General features: G+C 40.5%; 1 protein-coding gene across 4 annotated transcripts in view; it reads left to right on the top strand.

Moving 5' to 3' along the window:
• The window catches only part of LOC137199794 (neuronal PAS domain-containing protein 3), a 373,346-nt gene that overhangs the window by 155,623 nt on the left and 198,094 nt on the right, over nt 1-19,629 (top strand). For all 4 annotated transcript variants that reach the window (XM_067614341.1, XM_067614340.1, XM_067614343.1 and 1 more), the window contains one exon: nt 13,633-13,877. In XM_067614341.1, the coding sequence (XP_067470442.1) occupies nt 13,633-13,877 (245 nt within the window). The remainder of the gene's footprint in view (nt 1-13,632; nt 13,878-19,629) is intronic.

Genomic DNA, 19,629 nt, shown 5'->3' with positions numbered 1-19,629 from the left:
TGTGAGAGAGGAAAACAAACAAACCCACAGCTCTCTGTCATATTTGAGATTTAAAGAATAAGACTGATGATATTTTATATTTTTAACTACTGTCAACAAATCCCCCAAAAACTAACAATGAGCTGATGTACTAACAAGTATTGTGTGTGTATCAAAGCCTGATATATCTGACTCCTCTGTGCCGTCCTGCTGCTAGAAACACTCACTAGAGCACCGAATGTGGATTCATCCGCCGCTGAAAATAGTCCCCAACAAATACACTATTTCCTCCTGTTTGTTTGATAAAAACAGTGACCAGCTGTTAAAAATGCTGAGAATGAAACTATATACTATGTGAGCCTAAAATCAAGACTTGAATTTTTGTTATTTATTCTTCAAAGACACAGATCTGAAACAGCCACAGACTACTAGCTGGTTATCTATCTGTTTAGCGGCAACACTCATCTTTTAATGCTGTCGTTCACCATTTGTGACAGCGCTGTCAGCTGACGAGTGGATCACACTGGACGTTAGAGGAGGAGATAGTAGAGATGCTGATACGTGTCTGTTTAAACAGTGTTTTAAAGGACTTAAACGCTTTTAAAAGCGGAGCTGAAAGCGTCAGAGTCGGAGCGTTTCCATCATCCATCAGGTCATTTAGACACAAGAATCTGTAGAAGTTAACAACCCGTCATGTTGTGTATGATGACACAACTACAATAAAAGGCTTTTAAATGACTTTTAGGGAGCAGCAGAGACAGTGAGAGAGAATATTCTTATTCAGTCATATTTGAAAATTAGGCAAAAACACCCAAAAACAACATCCTGAACCCATCGGGTCATGTGTTGGGATGGATTTGGGAAATCAGAAAGTCTTGAGAAATTAAATATACAGTGTTGGTTTTGGTCTCATCCTTTGGATTTATTGACAATAAAGCAAATATGGAATTACGATAACCTGATATTAATGTTCATGTTCTTTATTTTCCGTCTCTCTGTTTTTACCTCCCTCTGTTTTATCCTTCTTTGAATCTCTTTGAGCTTCGTCTCGTTTTCCTTTTTCAAACTCTCTCCTCTGCCTCTTTCTCTCCTCCTCATCCCGATTCAACCTGTGATTCTTCCTTTGTTTCTTCTTCTTCTTTTCTTTCTCATTTTCATCTTTTCTAATCCCAGCCTCTCCCTCTCCCTCTCTCTCTCTCTTTCTCTCTCAGTAGGATGGAGGGATTTAGCATCAGTTCTCTGTTGGAGTTCATACTGATCCCTCCATCACTACAATCCTATTGGAGGATGATTAGCCATGTAATGATACTGTGTGTGTGTGTGTGTCTGCGTGTGTGTGTGTGTATGTTCAGCAGGAGGTGAAGCTCAGGTTTCCTGGTAGACGGAGATTACACACATTCTCCCACTGATCCACTTGCCACCATCGCTGTGTCTCCTCCTCCTCCCTTTTTTTTTTTTTTTTTAACTGCTACTACATTTCAGTTTCTGTAAATTTTATTTTCTTTGTTAGTAACTGGATCAAAACTCCCACACAATCTGGCTTACTGCTGGTGTATTTCATCTATTTAAAGTGTCACCAAAAAAAAACCATGTTCTCTCTCTTACCTGTAGTTGTTTCCATCCACCGACGGTCGCTAGCTGCTCCAACTGACTCCCATTCAAAAAGCCTCAACTTCTCTCTAGAAATGCTGAGTCAGTCTTTTTTTTCAATGAGTCATTCTGGTCTCAATCTATAAATTGAGACCCTATAATAAGTGTGCTGGTGTTCATTTTGGAAATTATTGCTCCGTTAATAAGATTTGAAGACTTATAGTAGCTTTGACGTCTCCTGTGTGGGCGTTGATTGACAGCTGTGATTGACAGTTGGCTCCGGGACTCACACTGAGTCAGATTATTGTCACAATATTTCACTAAGTTTAATATTATTTGATTATGATAAATGTTCCTGTTAGCACAATTTAGCTAAAGTAGCTTAGCTTGTTTAGAAACAGCTCCAAAGACTAAAAACCCGCCACTGAACATGTGAAGAAACACGGTTTACAGAGCTTTGCTAACTTGCTGCGCTACATAACACAACCCTGTTGACTTTTTACTGAAGTTCTTTAAGAAATATATCATGTACATAATCAAGAGGTTTTGATATGTAGCACAACAAGCTAGCAAAGCTTTTTAAGCAGAACCACATTTGTCTGTCGTACCCTCACTCTACTTACTATTTACTATTTTATTACTGTTTTTACATTTTGGAGCCGTTTCTAAACAAGTAACAGTAACCACCGTATTCTGGGATGAAGGAATATGTCACCCAGTGCAGCGATGTGGCTCACTGATGTGTTTTTAATAGATTTTTAACAACAACAGAGGAATCTGATATATCAGGCTTTGGATACACACACGATACTTGTTAGTAGATCAGTTCATTGTTGGTTTGGATCCAAACATGAGATTTCTTGACAAGAAGAAAAATATAGAGAATCACCAACTAAATCCTTTAAGATTAGAGAGTTAGCGCGATCATGCTTAAAAAAACAAAAACTGTCTGTTAGAAACGGGAAGTAAACAATATTTTCCCGTGTTAAAGATGTCAGATGTTTTGGCGTGTTTGCTGAACAGTCTCACAGCCGCACAAGAACACAGACTGAGCTGCCAGCAGATCTACTTTCTAACAAAGAAATACTCCCTCAGATATTTAGCTTGTTTCTATTTAACTGTGCTTCTACACACACACACACACACACACACACACACACACACACACACACACACACCTGTCGGGTGCCACTCTGCCAGCCTGTCTGGCTGTGATTGATCAAAGCAGGTTACAGCAACCTGGTGCAGAGACCAGGCTGCAACACACACACACACACACACACACACACACACACACACACACACACACACACACACACATGCAACACTAAGCTCTGCATTCCTGCGGTTGCTAGCAACAAGATGACTGAACACATAATAGTCGGTTGTTTTGCGTTCACACACAAACACGTTAACACACTTTCTCTCACACGGAGTCGCAGCAGGTCACAATCCTGTAATTTGTTGGGTTTATTTCACCGAATGACCAGGTTATTGTGTCTCCGTGATCAATACAAGACTGGAGATCAATGATTAACACTCTTTTTCTTTCTCTCTCTCTCCCCTTATATCTCTCTCTCCATCTCTGGTACCTCACTCATCCTCTCTTTATCCTTCTATTCTGATTTGTTTTGCCTCATCTTTCTGATTAATTCATTCATTCTTTCTCTTCTTCTTCTTTTTGCTTTCCTTTTTATTTCCTTATTTGGTCTGTTTTCCTTTATCTTCCTTCCTCCTCCATCTTCGTCTCTCTCTTTCACTTTTTTCTACCTCTCCTCTCCCTCCTCTCCCTCCTCTCCCTCCTCTCTCTCTCTTTCTCTCTTTCGGGTAGATTGGGTTTGGCACTCAGTCCCCTGATCAGTGAACACACACACAGATACACACACATATAGCAGGCGACGGTGTCATCGCCATGGCGATGTCAGCAGGCGGGGCTTAATCCAAAGTGACACTTGTTCTCTGCCTTCCTTTCCCATCGCCATGGAAGCAATTACCCTCCTCCTGAAGGGCCTTTTGTCTGTGTGTGTGTGTGTGTGTGTGTGTGTGTTCTTGTCCTCCCCGGAGTTGACGGGGTGGAACCTCGGCTGCGGGTCACCTGATTGGCTGAATTGAAAGGCGAGCAGAGAGCGAGAATGAGAGAGAGAGAGAGAGAGAGGGAGCATCAGAGAGGAGGATAGAGGGAGAGAGAAAGTTAGATTCTGTCATCTTCCTTCTTCTCCATCTTTCTCTCCTTTTTGTCCTCTCTAATTGTTCTTCTTCTCCTCCATCTTTTCTTCCTTCTTTTAATAAATAAATCCGACTCAGATCTTGTCGCCACAAAAACACTTTCAACCTTAACTTGCAACCAGTGCTTCTCTTATGATGAGTGATGTGAACAACACGTTTCCAGCTCTATATTTATATTCTGGGGCTCTACTGGAATATCTTTGCATGATTCCCAGTTAAAAACTCCTTATTTATCTTCTACTGGTCCTTTATGCAGCTCCTCAGTTCAGCCTCTGTCTGAAACAGGCCGTTTTAGCTCCTGTCTCTTTAAGGCCCCGCCTCCTGATGAGCCCACTCTGTTCTGATTGGTCAGCTTCAGGAAGCTTCCTCCGGCTCCGGAGGCTACGTAAACAAACTATAGTAGCAGGATTTCACTTCTTTTTCTCCTTCTTTACTCCAAATCTCAACTTCTCAAATCCATCTGTTACATGTTGGAGCTGAATCAGAACTGAAATATGAGAGTGGACGACGTGAACAACGTTAGCATCAAAAGCTGCCAACGGACGGCTGTTTGTGGGCAGGTGAGAACAGTCTGACGACAGTTTGAGGCAGTTTGAGGGTGAAGTGGAAGTAATTTTGCAAGGAAGGTATTCAGGGCAGTTGAAGCCCTGGCTTTTGTCTTACAGGGAGCATTTCTATATAAGTTCACCTCATGTTTTGAACCTTTGACCATGTTTAACATCTGATATCTGATATTTACATCTTATGGATTATCTGCTGCAAATATTCAACCACAAAAGAGGACAAAACTCACACAATTAAACAAAAGAAGACACTAAATAAAAAAGGAATGTGGACACCTTGGTGCATAGAACAGACATTAATAAGCAACATAAATCAAATAGTCTGACACTTCTTATACAGTCAACAGCAGAATAAAGCATCACCGAGGCAGATAACACAGAGTTGGAGTACAAAAGCAATTTCAACACTATGGCAGCTGCATCCCCCAAACACACACACACACACACACACACTTTAAAGCAAAAAGAGAGGATTCACAGCCTTTGCACTCAACACTATGTTGTTCCATAATGCAGCATTTGTTGATGTTCTCTTCTGGAGGGTGGATTGGGACCCAGAGTGATTTTGTTGTTGTTCTTACTCACCTATCTGCGTTCAAACATCCATTTTTTAGTTTTTGGCTGCAGATTGAAGTTGTGATTTCATCTGTTGATTAAAGGGGACACATTATGCTTTTTGTGATTATCTGTTATTTACATCCTGTCGTGATATCAGATGTTAAACATGGTCGAAGCTGCAAAACTTAAATGCCGCCTGCAAGTCAAAAGCCAGGGCCTCAACCTGCACTGAACGCTTCGTTTGCGACGGTTTTTTCTACCTTGAGCTGACGTTGGCTCGTCATGCATGATCATAAATCGCCGTCTGTTCCATAGCCTTCGTAGCCAAGGTTTGTGTGTGTTGTGTCCACTCTAACTGTTTGTTTCATAGTTTGTTAACGTAGCTTTCAAGAGCTGGCCAATCAGAACAGAGTTTATTGGAGCTCACTGGGAGAGACAGGAGCTAAAACAGCCTGTTTCATACAGAGGCTGAACTGAGGGGCTGCATAAAGGACCAGTAGAAGATAAATAAGGAGTTTTAAACTGGAAATCATGTTAAAATATTCCAGTAGAGCCCCAGATTTAAAACATAGACTTGTAAATGTACAGAATAGGGGTGTGCCCGAATACAAATACGTTATTCGGCAAAGCACAAATAGTGGGGGTTTTATGAATATTTGTCTCATACAAATATTTTTAAAATTATTTGTTTTTGGGAAGAAAAAAAACCAAACGTCAAATAGCAGCGAGCAGGTCAGTTATAGTCGCTATCTCAGTGTCTCTCCTCTGCTCCGCTGTGACGTCTATCAGCAGGTCTCAATGAGGTCAATGAGTCACATCCACCTGCTACATGACGCATATTTCTTAATTTGGACATCACTTTAATTTTCATCTTTAATTTTCTAAAATTATAAGCTTAATAAAAACAAAAAGGGGATTTTTAAGCCTCTTTCCACTAGGGATGTGCAGAGAGCCCAGTATTTGTATTTGTATCTATATTTGTTGAGGCAACAAAATTATTTGTATTTGTATTTCGAATAAAAATGGAAAGAGGCTTAAAAATCCTGTTTTTGTTTTTATTAAGCTTTTAATTTTAGAAAATGTGTTACAATAAGTGTTCATGAATAAACTACCTTATAAAGGAGGTCCCCACAGCGGGTCTTCAACTGAAGTCTCCCAGATCATAGACGACTGCGCTGATTACTGAACTAAAAGTTTACTCATCACCTCATTGCAGACAGACCTCTACCTGTTTATACACCCGTAACACAGAGACAGCACAGCGTGTAACATGTAGGGAAGAACTTCAAAGGTGATTCTTGCTTTGTACTTTTCATTTATTGCCTATTTTTTACAACCTAACTTTGTGGAAAGGAGAAGGAAAACAACAGGTGATGGAGAGTCACTTGGGAACTGGTATTTGACATGTTGTTTTTTTTTCTTCCCAAAAACAAATAATTTTTAAAATATTTGTATGAAACAAATATTCATATAAAACCCACTATTTGTGCTTTGCCAAATAATGTATTTGTATTCAGGCACACCCCTACTTTCCACTTTTATTCAAATACAAATATAAATAATTTTGTTGCCTCAACAAATACAGATACAAATACAAATACTGGACTCTCTGCACATCTTTAGTACAGAATACGTCCTTCTATCATTTCTCTTCATTTTCTTTTTTATCCTTTGCTCTCCCACTCACTACTTATTCACAATAAAAGTTTCTCCCTCTCTCTCTCTTTCTCTCTCATCTCGTTCTCTCGCATTATTTTATTTTATCTCTCTTCTTTTTTCACATCTGCTCTCTCACTCACAGACACACACCTTTTTATATCTGAACGTCCATCTTAACCAGACTCAAATCTGAACAATCTTTGTTTAAATATAAAGTGTGTGTGTGTGTGTGTGTGTGTGTGTGTGTTTACAGTATGTACATAGAGAGATTTCTGTCATTGTTAAAGGCTTCAAACTCCATAGATTGTAAAGTGTGTGTGTGTGTGTGTGTGTGTGTGAGATGGTTATCAGCGGTCAGGACCTCAAACCTCCACAGATTTCCCCGTCGGCCACCGTGGAGCGGTGTTATCTCCAGCCTTCATCTCTCTCTTCATATTGCTCGCCGTGTTTCTCTTTTATCTCACTGAAGATGTTCCTGCATGAATTTTATTTTCTTTCTTTTTTTAAATACACCGCTGAAATATTCTTCCTCTCAGTTTGGCCTCGGTGGATGGATGAGCCGATCGTGTAAACAGATACTCTCATATCTGGAAAGAACAGGAAAATTAAGCTCAGAGTTTGTTCCGTGATGTAAATTGAACAGAAACTGACTTCTGTTCAAACAAAAAAGGAGGAAAGCGTCAAAGTAAATTTGATTTAGTCTCTGAGGAATTTAAGGACACGGTACAATCTAAATGGAGTGATTCAGGCTGTTTTTCTTTTTTTTTGTTTTGCATCTCTGAAAGCTGCCTTATGCTGGCTTTAAAAGCTGCTATTTGGAGGTGAATTATTAGCTGTTTGCTCCTGGAAACACAGTCTGTAAAAACTACACAGATATATCGTGTTAATTAGTGAACTTTAAAGGTGTCGGTGGGCAGATTTTCTTACCTGAGGACACAACCAGGCTAGCTGTTTCCCCCTAGTTCAATATTTATACTATGTTAAGCTAACCAGCTGCTGGCGGTAGCTTCATATTTATCGTATAAACGTGAGAGCTGTATCGATATGTCATGTGATGCGATGTAACAGACATCAGATGCATGGCAGAGAGAGAGAGAGAAGGAAGTTAAAGTACATACACTGAGGTGTGATTTCGAGAGAGAATGTGCAAATAAGCATATTTCCCTAAAATGTCAAACTATTCCTTTAAATGTGACTGGTATTATGCCTCACTATTCTGCAGAAGAACTAGTTTGCACAATATGTTTGGCCACATTTAAAGACAAGAGTGGTTACACCTGTCAACCGAGTATCCACACTGGAGGGTGAAAAGCCCGCCGCCATAACGAGTGCTGGGAAGTTTGACTTCTAAATACATCCTGTATTTTTAGTACTTTAAGTTTTGTAGACCATGCACAGTATATGCATGGTCTACCGTCTGTCTCTGGTGTATGAACAAATCTGGCGAGCCCCGAAGCCTCCGAGCAGTCTCTTCGGTATTCTTCAGCATGCCGGCAGCGGTTCAGCATGTACGGGGAAAGGATGGAGAGCAGCGAGTCTGTACGAGAGCCGGTATCAGCACCAGCAGAAGCCGAGTTGAGTCAGTATTCAGCAGCGAATGTATACAGCTACAGAAAGCCCAGATGGGAAAATCAGTCAGTCAGTCAGTCAGTCACCACCAGCACCGCTTAAAGAACTCAGTCACACAGTACTGAGTGAGTTTATAGCACTATTTAAAGTTGTACAATAGAATATATCTTTATTGACATGAAGACGCATTACAAATGATTCTCACAAGAAAGAGACAAACACAGAGACAAGGTCACATTACACACTAAACACATCAGATGCTTTGCAGAGTTAAGAATACTGATGGCACTCGAGATGAAGGACTTCTTAAATACATTTTTATTCGCCAGAAAGACTCTATAGCGCCTCTGAATAGAGGATGGCAGCTACCTGCTAGGATATACGTATATGTTTGTCAGTTAGTTTTGTAAGTAGACAGGAACAGGTGAGAGCTGTTGTCAGTGTGAGCATACGGCTGTTTCCTGGAGGCAGTTCGTACCAGTACAAATTGAAACGAAGGAGAATCGTTTGTTCATTTTTTTTTTTGCCAGCAGTGATAAAGTAAAGTCTCCTCCAGGCTGCATCCCATCACCTCCCAGATCTGTCCGTCAACCGGTGTGTCTGGAGTCTCTCTGCAATTTGTATAATTAATCGTGGAGTTTCTACTTGAAAGCTGGTACGGTGCTTCGCTCAATAGTTCAATAGTTATGAGAAGAAACAGAGACAGAAACTGTTGGACATTTGGCTAATAAACTTTGTGGTGAGATTATATCAAATAACTGTAGACTGAACCAACAGAGAATCAGTTCATCTTTCACTTCAGTCAGAAACACGAGGGCGATGATGAAGACTGATTCACAGATGACTTTTGTTCTCTCTTAGAGGTCAAAGCTGTTGTAGAAATGATCCAACCTGCAGGATAAATGAACTTCAAACACACAGATCGTATGAATCAGATGTTTCCAAACACAGACTGTCAGTGTGTGTGAGGAGCTCAGACGATAAATCTGCCCGACGACGGTTCATCCCGCCACATGACTGATGGCCAGTTTGACCTCCACTTGACCTGGAAGTTAAACCTCGACCACCCAATGACCTTCCCAGCATACCGTCTGCCTACACGCTCTTAAAATAGTCACACACACACACAGAAACACACATATCTCTTCCTTTCAGCTGACAAGCTCTTTAAAAAGCCATCGACCCACCTCACTGAACTTTACGACATGACACACACACACACACACGCACACACACACACACACACACACACACACACACACACACACACACACACACGCACACACCTCGCCTGCCGTGACAAGCTCTTTAAAACACCATCAAGTCACCCGGCTGAACTTTACGACATGGTTTCATTTAATGTTTATAAGACCCAAACACTGACACACACACACACACACACACACACACACACACACACACACACACACACACACACACACACACACACACTGATCACAACAAGTGTTGCATTTACCTACTCAGCCAGTACATGATAAATATGTCTGTTTGAGTCAAGGTCAAACACACCTCCTTGTCCACTTACACACACCCTCACATACAAACACACACACACACACACACACACACACACACACACACACACACACACACACACACACAGCAGACAGACATGAAGACATATTTGTTGTCCGTCAACATAATGCTTTCCAAGTTTGCGGAACAAATAAATTCTGTCTGCTCGGTTCCTCCTCACGCTCCCAGCAGCCGTCACTGCAGGCTTCACACCAACACACATCGGACAGATCTGTGTGTGTGTGTGTGTGTGTGTGTGTGTGTGTGTTTTGTAAATACAGTGAATATTTTTTATCCAACTCTCTGTATTCTTCTGTTGTCTTGTTTATGTTAGAAATACAAATAACACAAATATTGGTGCCATTTACTATCTGTTCACATTCATAATCTTGTTCAGTTATTCTTTGATCAGATAGTTCCTGAATCAAAAGACATTTTTTATATTTGGCTGTTTCTCTGTTTACTGTAACTGATGATGGTTTACAGTTTACAATAATAATTCCTCACTTTACCTCAACATCATGTCTTTATGCTGCAGATAGTCATATGCATTCCATGTTTTCTTCACATTTATGTTTTTGTTTACAAGCAGCATCTACAACAATCAAGCCTCTTATGATGATTTATAATCGAGCAATTCAAATTTTGGACAGGAAGCCAATAAGATCACACCACTGCTCTTAAAGGATCAGTCTGGCAATTTTCCACCAAATCTCATGTTTGCAACCAACAATGAACTGATCTACTAACAAGTATTGTGTGTGTATCCAAAGTCAGATATATCTTATTCCTCCGTTGTTGTTCCAGAAACTATTAAAAACCTGTCAGTGAATCACACCGCTGCACTGGGTCACATGTTCCTTCATCATGAAGAGTTTGGTCACGTTAGTTAGTTTAGAAACGGCTCCAAAGACTAATAACAGCATCATGTTTTCAGTCTCTGGAGAGCAGTTCTGTGTAAGGCAGACACTACTGAGCATGTGCAGGAGTGTAGTTCTGTTTACAGCTTCACCAGCTTGTTGCGCTACATCTTAAATCTACTTCTTCTTTCTTTCTGAATAACAAAAATGCTTTAAATAGTTCCAGAGAATCCAGTGTTCAGGGTTAAAGATCTAGTATAATCTAATCTAATCTTTTATAATCTTGACAGCAAGTTGAGACATTGCAGATCTTTATTCTTCAGTTTTATGTCACACGTTTGCTACAGTTGGAGACACATCAGATCAAATCACATAATTTGTTGAGGTGACCAATGACAAAAACATTTCAGATTTTATCTTTAAAATACACAATAACAAAGTTAAATAAGAGTCCTTGATTTGACCAATAAAATGAAATAAATCAAATTCAAATTTGAGAAAGAAACTGATAACATGAATTGAAAAAGTATTACTTTGTTGCTCTCCTCTTGTTTCCTCTCCTCCTCATTTATTGTTTGTTCTCCCTGATAAATAAGTGACAAACAGTATGAAAATGATATTCTTCGCCAGATGACAGCCATTTTTCATCTGTAGCCCTAAACAACTCCTCCTCCTCCTCCTCCTCCTCCTCCTCCTCCTCCTCATCTAAAGTGTTTGTCCGCTATCCCTCCATCTCATCCTTCTCCTTCTCTTTACATCCCCCTCTCACCCTTTCATCCGTCTAACACTTTTTCTCTCGCTTTTTTTTTTTTTTTTTTGCTCCGGCAAAAATTAATCACCTGTCGTATAGTGTGTGTGTGTGTGTGTGTGTATGTGTGTGTGTGTGTGTGTGTGTGTGTGTGTGTGTGTGTGTGTGTGTGTGTGTGTGTGTGTGTGTGTGTGTGTGTGGGCCATCAGAAAGCCCACAGAGGTTTTTGGCTGCTGGTTTATTGCCGAGTTAATTCATAACGGCGTCCGATGATGATGAGAGGCCGCGGGGAAGTGTGGTCGTCACTGTTGTTGTTGAAGGGTGAAAGAGAGAGAGAATAAACAGAGCAGAGCTTTGATATAAAGTAATAGAGTGGAAAGTGATGAAGGAGAAAAGGAAGTGAGGGAAAGAAAAGGATTGTCAGCTACTTTATAGTGAAAATGAAGTGATACAGTAAAGGAGGGAGGAAGGGAGATTAGAGAAGAAGGTGATGTCTGTCAGCTCAGTTTCCCTGCGGTGATCACTGAAGTTCCTTCTTATGTTGATCTAAAGAAGATGTGAGTGAATTCAAAGTCATTAGGTGATGTCATATGCTAATTTGCATGTTGTCATATATCAAATGATCATCTCTCAACCAGGAGAACTCTGATGCCAGACTAGAGCACAAGACTCGAGCCAGTTCTGACTGGTGAGGGCAATATGGAGCAGGTCTGTTCCAGTCTGGTTCAGTTGGTGTTTGATCAGCGGATAAAATCATATAATTTGTAATAAGTTAAGATTCTAATCTGAAATCTTCAGATTCAGTCACTGCCAGTCATTCTCGTAAAGATTTTTTAACATGTTTGACATGTTTGGTGACGTCACCTCTGTGTCACCTGAGGGAGGAGACTGTCTTCCCAAGAAGAACGACACAATAGCTAACCCTAACCCCCTAACCCTACCCCCCAACCCTAATCCTAACCCTACCCCCTAACCCTAATCCTAACCCTAATCCTAACCCCCTAACCCTAATCCTAACTCCCTAACCCTAATCCTAACTCCCTAACCCTAATCCTAACTCCCTAACCATAACCCCAACCCCCTAACCCTAATCCTAACCCTTACCCCTAACCCCAACCCCCTAACCCTAATCCTAACCCCCTAACCCTAATCCTAACTCCCTAACATAACCCCAACCCCCTAACCCTAATCCTAACCCCTACCCCTAACCCCAACCCCCTAACCCTAATCCTAACCCCTACCCCTAACCCCAACCCCTAACCCTAATCCTAACCCTAACCCCTAACCCCTAACCCTAATCCTAACCCTCTATCCCTAATCCTAACCCCAACCCCCTAACCCTAACCCTCTAACCCTAACCCTAACCCCCTAATCCTAACCCTAATCCTAACCCCAACCCCCTAACCCTAACCCTAATCCTAACCCCAACCCCCTAACCCTAACCCCCTAATCCTAACCCTAATCCTAACCCAACAGAATGCCTTTATGTCAATGTGCAGCAGTACAGCGAGATTGATTTTTTTTTTCTCCAAATTGTTGAAAAAGACGCCACTTTGCTTCCAGTCATGCATGAAATATTAAGTCACCATTGTGCTCTGTTTATGGGTGTTTCAGTGACTAACTTTCTAATTTAGAAATTATTTAGCCCTGATAATGAGAAAATTGCAAATTTAGGAAATTATTTTAACAAATGGTAAAAAAAAAAGGACTTCACAAATTTTACACATGAAAACGTGTTTACTACTCATGGAAAGTACTACATAGCCTCTAGAAACAGCTCTGGAGGAGTTAGTCAAGTCTGAATTTATCCTTTGCATAGTTTAACGCTTAATGTTTTCCATCTTTGTTTCACTTTGTCTTAATTTTTATGGTTTTATGATGGAAAATTTTAAAATGATTTTTTTTCTTTAAATGTCAGACATTTCTACGCATCAAGGACCACCATGGAAATAAGTCTTGGGGCCCTTTTATTGTGGTGAAACAACCAGTGGAAGCAGTGCTCTGACACTTTGCTTTGCCTCTGTGTGTGGTGTATTAGTGCACAGTTCATTCTGATCTCTATTCACCTTCATCCAGCCCTTCTGCACTTAGTACTGCTACACATACATGAACAGTCCGTGCAAACAAAACTCACTGCTTGCATGATTAAAATAGAGCCCTTGGACTTTATTGTGTTATCTTTGACAGTGTTAAACAAACTAAACTAGAGAGATATTCATGAACTGTCTTTAGGTTTTTTGCTCCTCTGAAAATAACGACAGCTGTGAATATGCTGCACATTCTGCGCGTCATATGTTTTATAATGTGATTTCTAACCTCCTGTTGTTGTCTGCTGTGCGTCCAGGCTGCAGGCTCTGAGGAAGGAGAAGTCAAGGGACGCGGCGCGGTCGCGGCGGGGAAAGGAGAACTTTGAGTTTTACGAACTGGCCAAGATGTTGCCGCTGCCGGGCGCCATCACCAGCCAGCTGGACAAGGCCTCCATCATCCGGCTCACCATCAGCTACCTGAAGATGAGGGACTTCGCCAACCAGGGAGACCCGCCGTGGAACCTGCGCATTGAGGGACCGCCGCCCAACACCTCTGTCAAAGGTAGGATGGACACGGATGGAGCTGGAGGACGAGATGTCATCTGATGTCTCTCTTTTAATCTGTTTGTGGTTCTGTGCAGAGGTGGTGACACAAATCACACCTGAGTCACCAATCAGATGACTTCCCTTGAAAAAAACAGTACAATATTTGTAACTCAACTTTGACTTTAACACCAGTGACACGCTGTAGACTGGATCTCCCTCCCAAACTCAAAGATAAAACATTGTGGTATTAAAAAAGGGAGCAACAATTCAACTGTTTGTCACCAGCAGACTCCAAAAAGTGACTTGTTACGACTTCAAACACAACGTTTAGGCCTTCAGCTTGACAAGGGAATAGTTGGTCTTGACCTGAGACTTCATAGCAAAGACTTGAGACTTATTTGTGATTTGGAAACTTTGTCCCACCTCTGTTTCTGTGTAGCTCCAGCAAAGAGAACCAGAAAGACCCAGAGGAACCTTGCTTTAATAGTTCACTGAATAACATACCCCTTTTAAAAGATATTACATTCCTAAAAAAAGAAAGATTCAAGCTGATTTTTCCTTTGTATGAGGTTGTACCGGCTTGTGAAGTTGTGTTCTATCGTCTTCTTGTTGCTTCTCAGTTTGAGTTTTGATCATGAATAGAGAAAGGTTATTATCTCCGGCTATTCCACCTTAAATCATGAGCGTCATATTTAGGAACTTTTTGAGCTTCTTTTTAATGTGAACTATTCCAGTTTGAGAAATTCCTACGATATATTTTTATAGTCTTTGTCTGGACTTTTTTAACTTTAAGCCTGAACATATTTCAGATAGAAATCACCCCTACTTCTCTTAAACCTTTGTAATAATTAAAAAACTTTAAACATTTTTAGTCTAAACAAACATCAACCTTTGCAACACTGCTGTATAAATTTATTTCTCTTCTTGTAGTCCATCGAGACTCATTAGTTTGAGATCATTTTTCTGAGCAACAGATGATTGACAGTTCTCTCCTGGACTCTGACATCATCATGTTGTTGGTATTTGCTTCCGATTTCCAAACTAAGAAATCACAGCAGCTGTTTTGTAAATATTGTCAAATCCTTCCTGTCCACCAAATACTGGTTTCTTAAAAGTGAACGCTAAACTGTGCAGCTCCTGAGATGTTTTTCAGTCACGTTTTGTGTTAGTTCACTGTTGATTCAACATGTTGGGATCAGCTGGTTTCTACTCTGGATTTTCTCTGTAATTGGATCTGTTTGATTGATTGAACAAAGTGACCAAAATTTGACTTTTGTATTGAAGTCTCTATTGATTTTCCTGTTATTTAAAACCTAAACAGGAACTCCAGCTGTGTCTTTTATTCTCCTTCAGTTTCTTTTTGCTCTTCTCTCTGTTTGTTCACGGAGGTTTCGGGATGTGACAACAACTTTCTATAAGTCGAAATACTTCACCTCAGTCTGTAAGAGCCCTGCCTGTAGAATTCACTTTGATTACAGTCTGAACAACCTTTGGTAATCTGATAATGTAGAATAGATTGGATTCCTTTTAAAATTGTAAATTTAGCTAATATTTTTATCAGAATTTAATTCAACTGAAATTAAAAAAAAAAATACACGTTCATTTCTGCATTAAATACTTAAAAATTAACATTAAAGCTTCACTACAGTCAACATTGTGTTCTAGAAGATTATTCATGAAGATTGTATTTTTTTCATTTTTTCTAACTGATAATAAGGAAATAATGTATCAAAACAGTACAAACTTAAAATTTTAAATTTTTTGGCTTCAAAAGTATCTCTATTAGGACCGCCCTGGTAGCTGATTGGTTATTGCGCCACATATCTGCAACATCATTGGTTCAAGTCTGGCCTATATATCCCTATTAATGCTTCACTGTTTCATGTTTATGTAATAATAAGATTATTTTGGGAATTTTTGGTACGTTTTTCTCACTTTTTCTGACCCGTATTAACTCCTAACACTTCCTCTAATTGTAAATTAAACCATAAGCACAACATGACAACATTTAGCTGCCAGATAAACTTTTCTTTGCTCGTCTAAACAAACCTTTTTTTTTTTTTTATCTTAATGAATCTGAACGTATACAAACAGGCAGATTGAGCCGACGGCGGGCAGAGCTGCACTGACTGTCTGCTCCTTTAAACTGCTATCAAACAACATGGAAAATCTGCAGAAACACACACTTTCACACACACACGTTCACACACACACAGACGGCTAGCTTCTGCACTAAGTGATTTTCTGTGAAGGGAACATTAAGCTTGATGAATTTCTGCCTGGAGTACCAGAGTATACACAGCACTTGTGAATCTAAGTGGAATTTGCCTTTGAAATGGGCCCTTTGTGCGACGCACTTAGAGGAGAAGAGGAGCACTCGCTTTTAAAAGGGACGTTTGGGCTTGTAGGAATGACCCAAAGATGAAAGCAAATTGCCTGAAATTTGGGGTAGCGTGTGTGTGTTTTTGTGTGTGTGTGTGTGTGTGTGTGAGAACTCCAGCCAGGATATTTACCTGCACAAGAACAAGATTGTAGTTCAGTATGTGTGAATAAAAGTAAATGTGTGTGAGAATGTGCAATGTGTGTGTGTGTGTGTGTTTGGGCATTTCTAAACATGAGGATGTCTATGAATGTGTGTGTGTGTGTCTGTCTGTCTGTGTGTGTGTATGCGCATACCCTCACCCCACAACAGCAGATGGCATCATTGTCGTCAGCGCTTTGAAGAGGCACATGCATTTTAATGAACAGAACAGATATGTATACACCAAATTAGTGTGTGTGTGTGTGTGTGTGTGTGTGTGTGCTGGATTGTTGTTGGCGCCTGCAGCACGGTGCGTGTTGTGTATTTCCTGTAACACAGCTCTGAATCCTGTCAGAGAGAATCACCCCAAAGTCACATTTTAAACACACTCACACAGATGCAGGTTTGTATTACTATACTTCTGAAGACCGTCGCTGACATCTGATCACATGGTTGACAAAAATATACCACACTGATTCTGATTGGCTGACAGGTGTCTGTGGAGTTGTTTGGAGCAGATGGTGGTTTTGGTTCTGGAAATAAAAATCAGGTTCATTTCTCATTCTTCTACAGCTTGGATCAAGATAAAACTCTCCCCGGTTTGAAAATAACTAAGAAAAGGTCGTAGGTACAAAACTGTGTAGATAAAAACGTTGAGGTGGAAGTTAACTACAACTCCCATGGTGCATTTCAAGGAGACATCCAATCACAGAGCACAGAGCGGGCTAAAGATTGAGATGTTGAGAAAACTGAACAGACTTCTTTTCAAACATCTAAAAATCCTCTGCTTGGAATAATAACTGATATTTTCCATAAAAAAGTTGCTAAAAATCCTTAAAATTACCAGAACCTATGAATATGCAAATATTTTTCATTTCTTAAAGGGGACCTATTATGCTTTTCCTTATTTTCAGACATATTTATGTCACAATGTCGGATGTTCATGTTAAAAGTGGCCGATGTGTCAAATAACGAGGTAGGTAGCAGTAATCCCTGTTAGCAGAAAGCAGCAGCTTCAGACTGCTCTGAACGCTCGGTTTCCAACGTTTTTTTCTACTTTCAGCCTGAGCTGACGTCAGTTTGTGACGGATTTCTTTATATGGACATCTCTGCGAGTTCGCTGCTCTGTTCCAGGAGTAGTTACGCCGAGCCATGACGCAATTACACAGCAGAGCAAAGTAAAATAAGTAGTTTACCTGTTGGAGGGTTAGGATTAGGGTTAAGTAGTTTACTTGTTGGTCGTCTGCAGCTCTTCATAAAACATCATCATCACTGTGGCTGTTTCTGCTTGTACTCTTCCTCCCTGCGTTATTTCTGACTGATCCGCTGAACAAATAGCTCCATATGTTGTTGCTCCGCTAATTCTGTGAGGAACACGTCTCCCATTGGTTAGTAATTTAAAAGCTTTTAATTTGAAGCAGGTAAGCAGGAAATGTGTGGTTTGCAATGACAGTAAGGTTACACAACTCCGATACATAAAGCTGGCCAATCAGAACAGAGTGGGCTCATGGGGAGGCGGGCCTTAAAGAGACAGGAGCTAAAACGGAGCGTAAGAGAAACTGTGTATATTGAGGGGCTGCTTAAAGGGCCAGTATGAGATAAATAAGGAGTTTTTTTTTTAACTTTGAATCATACAGAGCTACTCTAGTGGAGTCCAAAAGTAAAAATTTAGAGCTGAAATGAGCATAATAGGTCCCCTTTAAGTTTTCCTGCTGGACACCAGACGTCTCCTCCTTCACTGTAAAGTCTGTTCTCAGTGTTTGTGCTCTGGAGGCTTCACGTTTCCACATCACACTTGTGTAAGTTGAATACTGGACTACGATTGGCTGCAAACTAGCTGTGATGTCACAAACCATGCTTGTAGGTCCGCCCCTTAAACTCAGAAACTTTCCACTTTCACCAGATGAACATAGAAACAGCCTTCTAGCTCTTCCTTTCATCTTTAAATCAGCTCAGTTTTACATTCTGGGTCACTTTTGAGTGAATTCATTAACTATGGGGCTGCGTTTTATTTACAACTTCAACAACGAAGCGTTTTTAATCCATCACTCCTCTGATTCACGCTTCAACACGATACCAACAGCTCCGCAGGCTCATGGGTATTATACATAGTTCTAGTCAACAGTTTAACCACTGATCAAAATCAGAGGTAACAATAGTAACCATATAATAACTAATCTAACCAACTGACTCCAGACACACTTTAAAACATGGAGGAGGATTTAAACACACACTCTCTGTGTTCCTCTGGTGAACGTGGGATGTGTTGGCAAGACAAAACAGAAAAAATCAGGATGGAAGATTTCAAACTGGTCGCTTAATTGACATAATTAGGATTTTGCTCTCAAAATGTGTCCTGTGATAACAAATCTAAAACAGTGTTTTTGTCATCAGTGAACTTCCTTTAAGTTTAACCAACCAAAACCCAAACGCAGACGCTCAAACAGCCACATGAAGAAGAACTGAGGATGAGACCAGAATGTCCTCAGAGTGAAGGTCTGAGACACAAGTCCTTATAAATACACAAATACACACACACACACACACACACACACACACACACATACAGACACACACACAGAGCAAGGTGAGGCCGGTCTCACCTTGTATATGAATACCACAAACACACACACACACACACAAATACACAGATACACACGATTCAATTTAATCAGATTGTCCCTCCTACCTCCGCACACACACACAGACACACACACACACACACACACACACACACACACACACACATAAACACACTCTCTTAGGATGTGTGTGTGTGTTCAGTTTGTCTTCTCTCTCCTATTGACTGACTCTAATGAATGAATATCCTCCTCCAGAAGACTGTATGTGTGTGTGTGTGTGTGTGCATGTGTGTGTGCATGTGTCCATGCCTGTGTGACTTTTTTCCTTTGTAACAGTGATGTGTGTGTGTTTCTGTGTGCGTGTGTGTGTGTGTTGGATAGTGTTCAGTACAGCAAAGAGTTATTGATTTTGGCCTCTGTGTAGCTGCTCTGCATTGGTTCAGGTAATGAAGATGGCTGTGTGCGTGTGTGTGTGTGTGTGTGTGTGTGTGTGTGTGTGTGTGTGTGTGTGTGTGTGTGTGTGTGTGTGTGTGTGGTATTCCTACTGATGACTCCATACTCCTTCTGTTTGACCCACTGAGAATATCCTCATTTATTGTGTTTTCCTCGTCTTCTCTCTTCTTTCATTAATTTTCTTTCTCTCTAGAGTTCTTTGTCTTTTTCCC

This window comes from Thunnus thynnus, chromosome 16 (genome assembly GCF_963924715.1).
Source record: "Thunnus thynnus chromosome 16, fThuThy2.1, whole genome shotgun sequence".
NCBI lineage: Eukaryota > Metazoa > Chordata > Actinopteri > Scombriformes > Scombridae > Thunnus > Thunnus thynnus.
The sequence above is the reverse complement of the archived record's forward strand: the minus strand, read 5'-3'. Positions and strand labels throughout refer to the sequence as shown.